At 40.4% G+C, this 17,234-nt stretch overlaps 1 protein-coding gene across 1 annotated transcript in view; it reads left to right on the top strand.

Moving 5' to 3' along the window:
• Positions 1-17,234, top strand: part of C6 (complement C6) — a 62,000-nt gene that overhangs the window by 40,868 nt on the left and 3,898 nt on the right. The window contains exons 10-17 of the mRNA XM_057789801.1: positions 494-660; positions 1,936-2,161; positions 3,316-3,487; positions 3,921-4,032; positions 8,103-8,235; positions 9,432-9,620; positions 12,549-12,639; positions 14,595-14,836. Coding sequence (XP_057645784.1) covers positions 494-660; positions 1,936-2,161; positions 3,316-3,487; positions 3,921-4,032; positions 8,103-8,235; positions 9,432-9,620; positions 12,549-12,639; positions 14,595-14,836 — 1,332 coding nt within the window. The remainder of the gene's footprint in view (positions 1-493; positions 661-1,935; positions 2,162-3,315; positions 3,488-3,920; positions 4,033-8,102; positions 8,236-9,431; positions 9,621-12,548; positions 12,640-14,594; positions 14,837-17,234) is intronic.

The raw sequence follows: 17,234 nt of genomic DNA, 5'->3' as shown, positions 1-17,234 counted from the left end.
CGCTTATTATTATTATTATTATTATTGCCTGCATTTGAAAGTTTCAAACAGTCAGCAAAAGAACACGATTTGTGTCATTCCATGGATTCCAAACTTAGAGGACTATAAACCCAAAGCTGGAAAGTTGGCTTCAAATAGTCAGTAGCAAAACAATTGGAGAATAGGGTGTATTTCCATGCCACAGCTACCTGTTGCTAACTACGTGTTTCCAAACAAATTGCTTGTAGCTTCAGTATCTGCAGTGATGCTAATATCTACTTAGGACTGTCGAGAGAACTGTGTAAGATAACAAGTGTGACGAGCCTGGAGTGTACCCTCTGCTGACTAATGGCACCATTGGCACTGTTACTGTAATTGGTATTATTAGCCCCCTGTAGGGATAAGGGTGTTCTTTATTCTCTCTCTGCACTTACTCATTGGCACTACCTACCTTGTCTTTAAAGTAGGAATTTGCAATACAATTGCATGGATCATTTTCTTGACTATCTTGCAGGTTCCTTCTTGCAGGGAGCAGAAAAATCCATATCCCTGGTCCAGGGTGGGAGGAGTCGGCAAGCAGCAGCCTTGGCATGGGAGAAAGGGAGCTCTGGTCCCCAGGCAGAAGTCTACTCTGAGTGGTTAGAATCAGTGAAGGAAAACCCCGCTGTGATTGATTTTGAGGTGAGAATGATAATACTAAAAGTAAGGGGGTATAGCAGTTCACCCCCACTCTGGGCTGCACGCCACTCAATTCTCTTTCTTTCCTTTTCAGATGATAAATAAATATGTATCAGAAAAAATGCCTGTTTTAATAGACAGGCACGATGAAACTTTTTTTAAAAAAAAATGTTAAATTGTACATCTATTGCTTTTAACTTTTAAATGAGCCTTCCAGCACCGTATTTAGAATTGTAGCCGTGCATGACATACTGAGAAGGGGAATTAGTGAATAAGATTGCTCACACTTGCCCTGGAGTAGCATGCTTCATCTCCCTGTGGAACAGTGATTTTCATTTTTGTGAATTTTTTTTGTGAGACTCTACTTTGTGAACACATTAAGAGAATTTTAGATCCATTCGATTTCCAGTTCCCATCACCATCGATTTGATTTTCCAGTCTTGTGTTTGTTGCGATTAGACAAAAAAAAAATAAGTTTTGTTGTTCATAGGATACTTAGCATGATATTGTCATGTAGAGTCAGATTTGCCTATGGCATAACTACCTTCTAAAAGGCTCCCCAAAGCTATTATGCTGGTTCACTTAAATAGAGATAGAACAGTTGAATCGTTATAAACATGGGATCATTTACATGATGCAGAAAAAACACATGCGCTCCACAGATTTATGGTAAGAACAAAGTCAGTGCTATACTAGATGGTTGTTTCTTTGGGCAATTAGGAAAGGTTACAAAGTAAGCATATTTTTCCTTTTGTTGCTGTTACCTGTATGGTTACTACAACCCTCCCATTCATGTGAATGGCAAGTTCATCTCTCCTTTCCCTTCCATGGTGCATTTTCTCAACTGATTCCAACAAAAGCCAGTGTCCATCCTTAGCCAGCAGTGAACGCCCTCCTGGTTCTCTCCAGATCTCCCTACCTGAATCAAAGTTAATGAGGTAACAACTGAGCACAAATGAGCATCAGTAATTCTTGGTGCCCTATCTCGGCACTTTAGCTGCTTAGGTTTGATGCTTAGTAAGTAACATGATATGAGCCCAAATAAGCAACATGTGGTTTCCTTCAGGGATGGTTAAGTCTACACAGTTTGCACCTGCCCTCGGGCACTGGGCTTTTTCTCTCCTGGCTCAACAGACAGATATCTATACTAGATCCTCTAAAAATCCCTTGGAATTGGGAAGTTTACTGGTATGCACTGATTCAAAGAGAGCTAGATAGTGGTGGCAAAATAATGCCCATGTGGAAGTGACTCCATCTCTCTCTGTTGTGCATTGTTAGCTTGCCCCCATCACCGACTTGGTCAGAAACATCCCGTGTGCAGTGACGAAAAGGAACAACCTCAGGAAAGCATTTCAAGAATATGCAGCCAAGTTTGACCCTTGCCAGTGTGCGCCATGTCCTAATAATGGCCGCCCCAGGCTCTCAGGCACAGAATGTTTGTGTGTGTGCCAGAGTGGTACCTATGGCGAGAACTGCGAGAAGCGATCTCCGGATTACAAGTCTGGTGAGTGTCAGGGATTGATTGTGAGGTCGGTGCCTTTCCCACTCAGAAACGTATTATAGGCTGACGAATTTAAGCAAAATAAAACTCACTAGAAGCCTCCACCTTATAAACAAGCCTCCAAAAATAAGACTGCAAAAGGTAAACAACGCTGGGTTTTGCTGTAACCTATGAGCTGCATGACACCGGGAAAATTATATAACCTGTCCAAGCTACAATGTCCTCATCCATAAGATGAGGCTAATTCTACTGTTACTTGAAGGTTGAAGTATGTGTGTGTGTTTAAACATTATAAAGAATTTATAGTATACTGCTTACAAGACATCATAAAATTAATACATGATATGGTATCTTTGTTACTCTTTTACCATTATGTCAAAATGCCATGAACAAGACAGCTGATAGAAGAAAGGGTGTATCTGGGGTGTACAGCTCCGGAGGGTTAGGATGTTGGGGAGCACTGGCAGAATTGGGTGGCAGGTCCCTAGAGCAAGAGCTGAGACCTTACATCTAGAACCACAAACAGAAAGGGGAGAGGGAACACTGGAAACAGCACGCAGCTCTTGTAACTTCAAAATCCAACCCCAACAAAACATTGTCTCCAGCAAGGCTACACCTCCTCAGCCTCCCCAAAACAGGGATAGCAACCAGGGATCAAATATTCAAATGTCAGAAACTATGGAATGCATTTATCATTCAACCACCACATACTGTTCCTGGAGAATTATATTATTGTGTCTATTATAATGTATAGGCAGGATGTTCATAAAAGAATAAATTAGATCACAAGCAAGGTTTTCACACATGGCTAAATACATTAACTCAGATTTTCTTCAGAAGAGGGAGAGACCTAGGAGTGAGGACATGTTCTAATACTTATAAAGTTAAGACTGAGCTATCGACTGAGCTCTTATGATCAATATTAAGATTCAGAGTGGTTATTTGAAACCAGGCAATCAGGACAGAAACTTCCACCTATAGAAAAGTAATCAAACAATGTATCAGACCTTTTCCATGAGCAACTTCTTGCAATTCTCACTGTAAAGCTGTAGCATCCCACAAAGCCTGTCACAGACAAAAGTGAGGAAACTAGCCCGTCTCGTTTCAAAGCCCAAACTTTTCACAGTAGGGTGGCGATGGGTCTTCCTCTGTTCCAGACGCAGTGGATGGAAACTGGAGCTGCTGGTCTTCCTGGAGCACGTGCAATGCTGCTTACACGAGATCGAGAACCCGGGAGTGTAATAACCCTGCCCCCCAGCGAGGAGGGCAACATTGCCAAGGCGAGCAGCAGCAAGAGGAAGACTGTACATTCTCCATAATGGAAAATGTGTAAGGCTGGGTGCCAGGGAACCAAGGATCACTGGTTAGCGCCTGCTACTGTTAATAAAAAAATCACCTAGAATTTTAGATGTGCCTACGCAATGGGCGAGTGAAGCGCCAAATCTGCTGCTATCCTTAGTTCGCTAAGCAGGGAGTTCTCTCTATTTAGTCAGTATTTGAATATTATAAATATGCACACAGAGTGAGCCTTCTTTAATATATGCATGTCTCTGTATGTGCACAACACACACATTTATTTAATATATGCATGTCTCTGTATGTGCACACACACATTTATTTAATATATGCATGTCTCTGTATGTGCACGCACACACATTCATTTAATATATGTATGTCTCTGTATGTGCACACACACATTCATTTAATATATGCATGTTTCTGTATGCACACACACACACACACATTCATTTTTCCCTTTTAGTGGGCAACCATGCATCAGCGACAATGAAGACATGAGAGAAGTAGACCTTCCTGAGAGAGAAGCAGATTCTGGGTGTCCTCCGCCAGCTCTCCCTGAAAATGGATTTATCTGGGTAAGTATCCTAACCATAACTTTTGACTTGATGTTCAAAAGGAGAACTTGAAATGTATGGGTTTTCTTTTGGTTGGAACTATTGTTTTCCTACTTTAAGAATATGTTGTCTCAAAAGTACAAAGGGATATTGAAGAAATGCTGGAACACCCTTTGATGGTGATGTCCCTGGAGGTATCTTCATGCCTGCTTGTTAGTCAGGGAAGAGCCAGGTGATGTTGTCTGTATCACTCAGGTCATAAGAAGGCAGTAGACTGTGTGAGTAGAGAAGGGAGCTTCAGCACAGGGTAGGTTTGGATGGCTCCAACAGTCTGCAACTGAGACCTACCTGTTGACTTCTGCATCTGAGAAAACGAACACCCTTCATCTCAGGCAGATTCTCTGAGAGATAAAGGAGATCTGAATATAAGCACTGCAGGTATTGAGTCTGTATTGTCTTTTTAGGTTAGAGATCTGCAGAACCCTTGAGCAGTCAGTACAAGTCTTCTCTCTCTCTCTCTTTCTCTCTCTCTCTCTCTCTCTCTCTCTCTCTCACACACACACACACACACACACACACACACACACACACACACATGGGGGGGCACAGATTCCAAGACAGGGAGGCTGGTTCCAAGTCAGAGTTTCTCTGGATAGTCCTGACTCACTCTGTAGACTGGGTTAGCCTCAAATTCGTGTAGCTCCAACCACCTCTGTCTCCCAAGTGCTGGGACTAAAGATGAGTGCCACCACTGCCCTGCCCAATGGCTTTTTAATTTTCATGGTTTTCATCAAATCACAGTATGTTTCCATGCTTTTTTTTTAAAAGAGCTGAGCACTCACTGTCACACAAGTCTGTGACTTTAGATATGAATCTTTCAACGTGTGTGTGTGTGTGTGTGTGTGCGCGCTCGCGTGCTCACACGCCCATGCAAAATCTTCAGATTGGTCACAAAAAGCATACTCTATCCATTTTACATTTTTAAACTGAATAAAACTTTTAAATTAATTTTTTGCCAATAGTATACTTATTATCAGAATTCAGTAACATTCAGATCTCTAAAAACATTCTCATATCAATGACCCACCGCCCACATTGTGTGTTCTAATGTGCTGTGCCTAATGGCCTTAAGAGGAGGAATTTTGGAAGGAGATAATTGCAATCCGGCTTTATTCCAGGGCAGAGGTCCGTGTCTCACCAATGCAGAGGAGGGCATAAAACACAGAGCAGCCACTTCCACTCCCACGGTTTCTGGTTCACTAGCTCTTAAGTAAGGCCCTGTCTTATTTAGGATTTCTATTGCTGTGAAGAGACGCAATGGCCATGGCAACTCATATAAAGAAAAACATTTAATGGTGGGCTGGCTTGCAGTTCCAGAGGTTTAGTCCAGTATTATCATGGCAGAAAGCATGGCAGCATGCAGGCAGACACAGCACTGGAGAAGCTGCTAAGAGTTCTACATCCCGATTGGTAAGCAGCAGGAAGTAAGTCAATGGTGAGCCATTAGGCCTTGCTTGAGCTTCTGAGGCCTCAAAACCCACCCTCCTAGTGACACACTTTCTCCAACAAAGCCACACCAATTTCAACAAAGCCACACCTCCTAATAGGGCCACTTCCTGTGAGACTATGGGAAGAGACATTTTCTTTCAAACCATCACAGGTACCAAAACACCAATATCCACAAACTCCCATATCGTGTTAACGCTTCTAGACTGGAACCATAGAACAAAGACCAATCCTTTACAACAGGTATCAGCAAACTACAGCCTAGAGGCTCAATCTAGTTTGTTACCTTAAAAAATTAAATTTGACAACACAGCCATATTCATTTACTTAGATATGGCATTTGACTGCTTCCAGGCAGTACTAGAAAACATGAATAGCTATGACAGATGCCCTATGACCAACAGCTGACTGATACATACCCTTTATAGAGCAACATTTTCCGGTTCCTCCTTTAGAACATAGATGACAAAATTATATATTGTCAAGCCCAGCTGCTGAAATAATGCTTAACATATTTATACCAGCTGCATGCAAGAGATGTTAAATTATTGTTATTTAATTTTTAAAATTCACTGAGGCTTTAAAGAGGAATTCATTATGCTTATGGATCCTCTTATAAAATTAGATTATGTCTCTTACTCTATTCCCTGCTCCTGTAACCAAGTCCCACAGACTAGAACAATATATGTATTAGAAAAAGAGTTTTTTTAAACCTGGTGCGGTGACCACTCAGGAGGCAAAGGCAAGTGGATCTATATAAGTTCGAAGCCTGCTTGGTCTACATAATGAGTTACAGGCTAGTCAGAGCTACTTAGTGAGACTCTGTTTCAAAAAAAAAAAAAAAAAAAAAAAAAAACAAAATCAAGCAAACAAACCAAGAAACAGTTGTTTTGCAAACAGTTGGGTTTCAGAAATAAGTTCAATAATTACAACATATTTTTATAAGTCATTGCTTCATTAGAGAAATGGAGACAAGTTCAAATCAATAACTTATTTTGGGAGAAATGCATTGATAAAAAATATGGCAAGAGGTGAGGATTATAGCACAGGTTAGTTTAAACTAACAATTCAAATTAAGAAGTGCAAGACCCATTTTTATCTTGAAATTTTTAGGAAACCCGCATAAGGCAACACTTTATCCATTATCTGGGAAAATATTAATGACTGCTCAGTTGTTAGGAAATGAACAGTTGTTAACTGATTTCAAGTCCATTCATCTCAAAAACATGGCACATGCTTTTAGTTGTACATTGATCATGCCGTGTATAGCTATAGCACTGAGAGCAGAAGCATTTTTTATTCTAGCAACACTAGGTATTTGTCACTTTGCTCATTGCTATGACACACATATAGGAAAACATGTATATGGAGAAACATGAAAATGTTTAAATTTTTGAAAGGTTACACGACAGAAGTAACTCAGGGAGGAAGGATGTAATTTTGCTCACAGTTTCAGAGAGGAAAGTTGTGACTGGATAGGCAACAGCCAGGGTATAGTGATATTTCATTTGTGTTTTAATAAATAAAGCTTGCCTGAAGATCAGAGAGTAAAACGGCTGCCCTGGTCAGTCTTACAGACCAGACAGTGGTGACACACACCTTTAATCCCAGCAGCCATGCTAGTTTGCCATAGACACCAGTTGGAGGCTTCTGTCCATGGTTAAAAGAGCAAGAGGAAGCTTGTTCACCTCCTCACGGACTGGGAAGCACACAGAACTCAGGCAGAAAGTGTGAACTTGCTATAATCAATAAGGCTGAACCCTGGGAACACACTGCCTTCCACTAGACTCCACTTCTTTAAGGTTTCAGAACCTCCCGTAACAGCACCGCCACCCAAGGACCAAGTGTTCAAACATCCATACCTGCAGGAACTATGTTCATATTTAAACCATAACAGAAGGCATCACATATACAGTTGTGTTTGGTTGGATATGTGTGTGTGTATGTGTGTGTTGTATGTCTGAGTGCTTGTTTGTGCATTCGTATATATGAGTGTGCATAGAGGGGAGAGGTCAACCTTAAGTGCCCTCTACTACTGCTTTCCACTTTATTATTTTTGAGAGAAGATCTCCCACTCAATCAGGAGCTCATCAGTTGGCTAGGCTTTTGTTGTTGTTGTCCATGGTGGCCGGAGCATGAGGAGGCTTGCTCACATCTGCACAGACCCAGGAAACACAGAGGTCAGGCAGAAAGCGCGACTGGGATATAGCCTCTAAGGCCTGCACACCAGCCCCACTAAGGAGTCCTGCCTGGACATAAACTCACAGAGATCTAGTACCTCTCTGTCTCTCAAGTGCTGGATTAAAGCCATGTACCATCATGCCCCAAAGGTTTTTAATGAGAAAAAAAAAAAACTCAGAGAATGAACAGCTGAAAGTTATCTGTGAAAAAAAAATAGATGTTGATGAAGAGGAGGAATGCAAAGAACGATGTTTTGGCTGTGTTTAGAGGTAGACTCTTAAGAAGACAGTGTGAGTGAGTAAATCCCAAGAGTATGAAATGAGCAGAATCCAGGAAGGCCCTAAGATATTCAGAGATGGACACCTGATCGCATTCCTAATTTCTGCTTTCTGTTTTAAATCTAGAATGAAAAGAAGCTGTACTCCGTTGGGGAGGAGGTTGAAATTTCTTGTCTTACTGGCTTCAATGCTGTTGGATACCAGTACTTCAGATGCTTGCCAGACAGAACCTGGAGGCAAGGAGATGTCGAATGCCAACGTGAGAGAGGGGCAAGCATTTGCACGACTCCCCTGCAGAGTGAAAGGGTCCGATACAAATAGAGCAAAATCAGTTCATTTTACTGTTCTTCAGTTACTGTGGTGAAAAGACTTAGTGAAGCAGTAAATGGAGCTCTGATGCTAAAGTGCTATTTCAAAACATCAGACTTCAGCTCTCCTGCCCTTGCATATTAGCCTCACGCACATAGTGCTGTGAAGTACACCTCTACAGAAGAAATGCATGGAACCAGAAAACTTATCTAACCACAGGAATCTGCCTTGGGTCATGTAAAAACTGAAACAAATGTATAAATCCCAAAGAGATAATACTCAGATTTGGGATCTTGTATGAGTTCCCATTATCTCCAAATTGCTATTCTTAGAGGAGAGGTACAATCACATCCTTTACTGAAAAAGACTAAATAACGCGTTTCCTGTGGCCACCGTGCTGTAGGTAGAGACTGAGATTCAAATAAGACTCAAAAGGGGACCTCAGGAAGGAAATTTTTAAGTGAAAATAAATAAAAAAAAAAAAGAAGGGACCTCAAACACCTCATGGGACCACTTACCTAGAGTTGAGATCAGTGTTAATTAAAATGTCCTGCTCCTGTCACTCAACAGTATTGTAATTCACCTTAAGAAAATACAAAAAGCAAATGTAGGGGTGGTCAGGAAGGTAAGAGAACTTGCCACTCATGCAGAGGATTCCCATTGGATTCCAAGAACCCCATGGCAGCTCACAACCATCTATCTGTACATACAGTTCCAGGATATCTGGTGCGCTCTTCTGACTCCATAGTCATGGCATCAGGTACACATGTGGTGCACACACACACACAAACACAAATACAGGTCTACATGAAGTAAAAAAGAAATAAATCTTCAGAGAGAAAGAAAAACTCAAGAGGTATAAGAGCATATTAAAAATTTCTTGAAAGAAAATTATTCAAAAACTGTAACAGAAGTCGAATGTATCTGGGGCTAATTACTCGGCAAATAGAGCTCAGCTGTAGAACAAAGGGGTTTTTAGTGGTGTTTCTGAGAATTTGGGGGTCCAAATTTCACTGATTAAAAGGAGGTTCCACAGCTGAACACGGTAAAGCTCGCTAGCATTACCTCTTGGTCACCTATCATCTGCCTATACTTGGTGACTCTTCTGCTCCGCTGAGCACATCTGAGATATTGCTCTTCCTGCAGGGATTGAGTGCCTCAAGCCAATGGTTCAGGATGTCTTGATGATCTCCCCACTTCAAAGAGTGTATCAGATTGGTGAATCCATTGAGGTGGCATGTCCCAAAGGCTTTGTTATTGTTGGGCCATCAAGATACAGATGCGAGGGAGACTCTTGGACACCTCCAATTTCAGAGTCACTGACCTGTGAAAAAGGTGAGCAGCGACTCAGGATTTAGGCTTCTCATAAGGTTTGGCTGCACGGGATGGGTAATTCAGCATCCACAACATTGCTGCTTCTAAAGTGGATCGCAGAATGAAAGAGAATGTGTAGTTTACCTTATGTCGATGACAAGGTAACTCAATGTCTTTCTGTGTAGAAGAGTGCTTTCACCATGAAGAAACGTGATTCCACTACTTTCCTCCAGAGTTGTTGTCTTCCTTCCTTTGTCCAACCCTTTAGACAACACCTCAGAAAGTCCTCCTCTCAGCATTTCAAAGATTAAGACGCGTCTCCCTTGCATTGCTCCCAAGTTTGGCCTTCTGGGCTGCTCAGTTCCAGCACCAGCTTCCTCCTGAAGAATCAGAGGCCAGAGACAATGACAAGCCAATGTGTGGTCACTGAGCACTTCAACTGACAGTGACAAGGTGGTGCTCCATCCACACCACTTGAAAGTTGCTGTCTTACTGCAGACAATGAAGGCTCTGGGCCTCCCTGTAGCCTGTGTGAGAAGGGCATCGAAGAACAATTGTATAAGAAATCGTGTCTGCGTAAGTCTGCACAGCTTCAGCAGACCTTACTCATCTCTTCTGGCATCTGTGCTATGTATTACACTAGATCTGCAATCCTCCAAGTTTGTCTAGGTTCTTGGCCATATTTCACCACATGGAATGAAGGCTCCAAAGGAAGATAATGGTAGAAAATGGAAATAGTAGCAAAAAAGAAACCCCACAGTTATTTTCAGTATCCAGTTGGGTCTCTAACAAAAACTTCATGTTGTCAAAGCTTGTGCACAATAGGCTAAGTGAGAATCTGCGAGCCAGATCCCCTGTTCTGCTGTGTAATTTAATGAATATCGGCTTCCGGCTGTTAGCTCACTATCCTAACAGTTAACTCATTCACAGAGGCATTCTAGTCCTGTGAATGTTGATGAATCAGATCTAGCTCAGAGAAGTCTGGCTCATCCAACACGATTGGGATGTCAGCTTTATGTCTAATGCAGCTATTCTAAACATCCCTCTGGGATGTTTCCAGACTTCTCTGGAAACAAAGATAAAGGTTTTTCCTTACAGAGAATACACCCCAAGTATCAACTGCCCACTTTAGTCCCCTTCCTTCATGTAGACAATATTCAATTCTTCATCTTAATTCAAGTATATTTATTTTTGGAATCTTTCCTTACTTTTCCCAGTTAAGATCAGTATGGTATACAGTCTCCTGAATCCATGCTGCCTGTTTAAAAATTTTCCCCTACTTTCATCTACAAACCCATTGATATACTATTTTATACACCTGAGACAAATGTCTTAAATGTATATTCATCTCTTTCCGGTACTATGTCTGGTACCTTGGTCCAAATTACTGCCCCCTTTCTCCTGAGTTACTAACACCTCCTTTAAATTCATCAAAGAACCACTGTTGTTTCCTTCCTCTGTCTTCATTGAATTCTCTCCTCCCCCCACCACCCACCTCTGATCACTTTCTTCCTCCTTCCCTTCCTTCTTTCCTTTTTAGTTAATCATAGAAGCCTAGTACATAGAATATATAAAAGGATTAATCACTATATTCAGCTTGTATAAAAAAATTGGACTTTTAAGCCATTAAACCCCCACCCACACACACACATACCAAATTGCAAGATTCTCATAATTAACACCCATAATGCTTGATCTCATGGATGTTGTGTTTGTTCTTGTCTTCTTTGACCTCCCAGCAGGTTTCAACTGTGTTGACTTTCTCCCCATTAGCTCCTTCCTCTCTAGCTGTTGCCTTGTCTTTCACAGGTTCCTGCTTATGCAAGAACATCCTCTAATGCTTCCTCTTTCAGAAAAGACCCAGTGCCTCTTCTCTTATGTAGACACGAAGAATTAAGGTTGCCTGCCATCATAACTTAGCATAAGATTGACAGAATGTATTTTAACACACACACACACACATAGTTTACCTGCTTCATTCTAGTTTGCCACATACACACATATAATTTATCTACTCCTCTCTTCTTTCATATCTGAACCCTTGTTCTAAATTACAATGCTTTTTGTGCCTGAATCTTTATAACAACACCATGGATTATGTACCACATCCCTCTTCTCTGTACCTAGACCTCTCTAAACTATTTTCCACTAAAGTCAGAACCTACCTCTTTTTCAAAATCCAAACCTGTTATTGTCACATGCTTCCTTGCTTAAAAACCATCAAAATTGTACTGCTAAGGAAATAAAGGAAGATTAACCTTTTTTAGACACCCTAATTCCCATCATATACCAATTCTGGGGCTACATCTTGTTGCATGCTTTTGTATTTCTGCACTCAGCCACACTGGCCTTTCTCACTTCCAGGAAAGTCACATGCTGTCTCGTTTTGAAATTTTTCACATGTGATGTACTCCCTGCTTCTAACACTCTCCACATCTTCTCCCTGACACACACTCTTCACTGTTCCTAACCTTCCAAGCAACATCAATTTTTCTGATTGCATGCTCTCTCTTTAATATCACGGATATTGTTAGCAATTCTCTACATATTATTTTACTGGTTTGATCAGCATCTCTCTGCCCCCACAAGGTACAGAAAGTGAGACATAATTTGCCCAGTCCAGTCTCAGAACCTAAGAGAGTGCTCAGAGCATCATAAATGATCCATCAGTATCTGAAAGACAAATGAACAAAATCCTCACCACTTCCTTTTTTGTTCATTTTGTTTTAGTTTTCTGAGCTCAACAATAATTTTAGGTTGGAAAATAGCAAAGGAAGTGAGCTGGAAAGGACATTTCCGATGGAATATTTCATGACAGCTTACTTGGTGAGGCCACAGTGAATGGTTTAATTCAAGAGCTAAATAAGAATCCTTCACTACAGCCTGCTCTCACCGTTTGAAACCCTCGAGGACACAGTTCTCTCTTCTCTCTCTTTTCTTTTGTTTCAGATATGCTGACAAAGTCAAGGGGCCTTTGTCAACCAGGACAGAAACAATCAGGATCCGAGTGTGTTTGTATGTCTCCAGAAGAAGACTGCAGGTAGGAAGCACTCTGAAGTGTGTTTGCAAATCGAGGAAACCAACCTAGGATAGTCAGGTTGATGGAGAAGCTGACCTTGACACACAAAAGCAAAACATTAATATTCACATAACTGAAACTCCAACGTTCAGGTGGGTTCATCTCTTCCTACTGGGGAGCAAGCTCTTTTAAATTATTTCTTTTGTTTTTGATATTAAGATACAATTATGTCATTTCCCTCTTCACTTTCCTGCCTCCAATAACCCTCCCGGAAGCAAGTTTTCTAAAGTTATGTCTTAGTCTGACTCCTGAAGCTTGTGTTGCTTTTGTATATTTAAGCAGTCTAATTTTTGTGTTAAAATTACTCTTGTCCATTTAAAAGTTTCAAACTCATTCTGGAGCACCTGCCTACGTGTCGCCATGCTCCTCTCCATGATGATAATGGACGAAACCTCTGAAACTGTAAGCCAGGCCCCAATTAAATGCTTTCGTTATTGTCATGGTGTATCTTCACAGCAACAGAGCAGTGATTAAGACTGTAAGTTCTTTAGTTTTTTACAAAAGACACATGCTTTTCTCAACTAGTATTAAAGAAAAATATTGAAAAAATCAGAAGATAAAATACTTAAAACCAAAATTTGAAACCTGCATACCATCACTTTTAAAGTTTAAATGACTAAACATTTGCAAATATAGAATTTCTAAGTTCCAAAAATATAACCAAATTTTCAAGTGTCAAAATAAAATCTACATCAAAATTTAAAATATCCATACCTATAATTTCTACTACAGAGATCACCAAAGACCTAAATGTCTCACTTTGTATAGTATAACCACAAGTGTTCATTGCCATAATAGAGATATCATATCACCTTGCTTGTGTAATATTTTTGTGGAAAAATACTTATACGACTATACACTACTATGTGGAAAGCCCTTCTAAATAAGACTTTAGGAAAAATAGAAAATTTAAGTGGGAAATCATATTCAGACTTGAGTTTATATGTAAAAAAGCATACTTCATTTGTTGGAAATAATAAAAATAAAAACCGATTGATATTTTTTAAAAGAGGTTTCAAATTTGACCATGCCATTGCCTTGCTTCCTTGTTGAATATAGTTTAAGCTAGTAACTCCAATAAGTTGGAGTAAAGAAAGTGTTATGAGTATGAACCACACACTTCATGCTAATGGGTCAAGATGTAAGCTCTCTACTACTGCTCCGGCACCGTGCCTACGTTCCTGATGCCATGCTCCCCACCAAGGTGGTCATGAACTCTAACCCTCTGTAATAGTTAGTCCCAAATTAAACGCTTCATTTATAAGCTGTCTCACTCATGGTCTTACATCACAGCAGTAGAAAAGTAACTAAGGCATGGGTCTACCGTTTCAGATCAGACAGGGTCTGAGATTGCTCTAAAAGAGCAAGAAGGATGACTACAAGTAGAAGCATTTTTGTTTTGTTTAGTTCTGTTTTCCTGGAAGACCCATCTCTGGCTTCATGTTGCTAATTTTCTCTGAGTCAAATTAGATACGGGGCCTGAGATAGTAACAGAACGGATGCTGAGGAGGTCAACAGCCTATGAGCCACTGTGAAAGTGTCACTTTTAACACTCGTTAGCTCCCAGGCATTAGAGGGACTTGGGAGATGGGGAAATAAAACAGGACGGTTGGTTGGCGTCAATCATAGAATATTTTGGCTACTCAAGTGTTCAGACGTAAATTTGAATTCACTTGCAAGCAATGCCAAGATTAGGACTGGAAATCAAAAATATGAGTCTCAGAAAAAAAAAAAACAAGGTGGAATGGGGTAGGGCTAGAAGGAGAGAAAGCAACAGTGAGAAAACCTAGTGAGGAAATTTGAGTGGCTAGTTATGAAATTGGCTCTATGCCATGTGTGTGTGTGTGTGTGTGTGTGTGTGTGTGTGTGTGCATTCCTGCCTTCACATGTAACACTTGCTTTTCTTCCATGCACAGTAATTATTCAGAAGACCTTTGTGTATTTGATGTGGGATCCAGCCAATACTTCACTTCATCTGCTTGCAAATTTTTGGCTGAAAAATGTTTAAACAACAACCGGTTCCATTTTGTACACGCTGGTTCTTGCCAAGAAGGCCCCCAGCTGGAATGGGGTCTTGAGAGGCTAAGACTTGCACTGAATAGCACCAAGAGAGTGTCCTGTGGCTATGATACCTGCTATGACTGGGAGCAATGCTCAGGTGAGCTACTGGGGTAAATACATCCTAGAAACATTCTTAGTTAAGTTCTAAGTGGCGTGGTATATTTCCTCCCATTTATACATCATATTTCTAGAATAACCCGACTTTAATCAAAAATTGTTTTTAAATAAAGTTTTAGTGATCTAAACAGAAAAGGCCAAAGATAACCAACCACAAATTAATTCAGATAAGCATCTTGCCAATCTTTTCCTGTGCTCATGTAGTTGGTGTCATCCTTAGATTCTAATAAGGCGAACAGTTTCCTGCTCTCCAGGTTCAGCCAGCTCCTGCCATACTCCAGTTGAAGAGTTGTCCTGAGAATTATCTAATTTTCCCCTGTTGGTTCGGACTCAATGGAGCCAATTTTCCTATCTAGATGAGATTGGGTTTAAGTGTGGATACCAGTTGCTGAAACCTTTTCCTTAAATTTCTTTAATCCCTCTACTAGTGACCAGGGCTGTGCATGACTGGCGGTTTTATTTAATCAGACAATCTGAGCCCAAGCTCACGGTTGCCCTGGGCTCAAGCACTGTTTTTCCCTATGGAACAATCTTTGATCTTCTACTGCTTTTCTTTGTCGCCTGACCTATAAGGTCAACCAGATCTCCACAAAAAGCGCCATGACCTGTGTGTACAGTATTGCTCTGTTCCAGAGGTAGATTCTAATTCTCAGAGCACAGCCTAGCAAGTAAAAAATTCTGACAGGACTATTTGCTCAAAATTGCTTGAAATTGGACTTACCAATACCGTACTGACATTCTCATTTGGATCACTAGCTATAAAGATAGACAAATCCATTAAAATTGTCCCTGGTGCCTGTCTCACACCTCAGGGGTTGCCCCGCATACAATACACATACATAAAAGATAAAATGGGAGTATATTATATAGGATATTTTATAAATTTATAGATTCATTTAATATAACATGATATAAATATAACTTTATCCCATGTCCTGATATTATTGTCACATAATTTTTAATATCTACAAAATTCTGCAAATATTATCTATGGTTAGTATAATATTAACTATCCAATATTTGTTTTGTTGATTTTTTTTGATAGAGGGTTTCTCTGTAGCTTTGGAGCCTGTTCTGGAACTACTCTTGTAGACCAGGTTGACCTTGAACTCACAGAGATCCACCTGTACCTGCCTCCCGAGTGCTGGGATTAAAGGTGTGCGCCACCACTGCCCAGCTCAGTGTTTAGTTAGTTTAACTTTCCCCTGATATGTTGGTATTATAAACAATGCTAAAACAGAAAATTTGTCACAAATGACACTTAAATTATTTCTTTAACATATGCCTTAGAAAGTGAAACTTATGGTAAATAATAATTAATGATGTTTTTATTCATACATTGACAATTCCCTACAATATACTTTTATCATATTCTTCCTCTTCCCCCAAATTCCTCCCAGATTCTCTCCCTAAATATTATGTTTAAAGTACAAAATGTTCATTGATACAATCCATTAACCTACTTTCTAGAAATATTCTTATGATAAAATCTTCCTCTTTATTACATATGCTACTCACCTGCTGACACCCTCACCAAGCCTTGAGGTTGTTACTCCATTAGAAGTTGCCAATTTTCATTACGGTGAGGCATTGTGCTCCCATTCCACTTAAGTGGATCACAGTTGCCATCACTTGTATGAACCAAAAGGAAGCAGAGACTTTGTGGCAGTGGATCTGCTCCGAGAAAACACTTGCCCCTGAAATGGGAAGTTTCATATAATTTACAAATATGGCTAGATATTAGGATTTAACATAACTCACATGAGCATCTAGATGCCCCTTATGACACATTTTCAAGAATTGTCTCTGAAATCTGGAAAAGAAGCACACAGTAGAAACCTGTGGCATTAAATCACCTGATGTTCGCAAGCATCCCCTTTCATTCATCTGGGAGAAGAAGAAAATGCCTGACTCAAGTCCACACTACTTCTGATCAGTTTAAAACTGATAACCAAAGTCATCTTCTTCAGCAGGCCACAAGGTGTGACTGTAACAGATGAGAGATGTGACTTCACATAGCACAGAGCAGCTGATTTAGCCCTCACTCAGGAGAATAAAATACCCAAGCCTTTAAGTCAGTGTCACATCTGAACAGGGCAATTCCACATAAGAGAGGGCCTGGTTCAGACACCACCCAACGCTAGATACTATAAAATCTCTTGTAGATAAAATTTCTAGTATGCATATTTTAGTTGTTTGGCCAACCGCGTTAATCATCTGACATCTCTCTCCTAAACAGGATTTTGTGGTAGAAAGGAGCTGCAAGTATTAGGCAGAATGCTTTTTATACACAACCATTTTCACAGAGAATTGTGATACATGGATATTATTGTCAGAAGTAAAGAAAGAGCCAGGCAGGGCAGTTCTGACCTGCAATC

The sequence above is a fragment of the Chionomys nivalis genome, chromosome 15 (assembly GCF_950005125.1).
Source record: "Chionomys nivalis chromosome 15, mChiNiv1.1, whole genome shotgun sequence".
NCBI classification, from domain to species: domain Eukaryota; kingdom Metazoa; phylum Chordata; class Mammalia; order Rodentia; family Cricetidae; genus Chionomys; species Chionomys nivalis.
The sequence above is the reverse complement of the archived record's forward strand: the minus strand, read 5'-3'. Positions and strand labels throughout refer to the sequence as shown.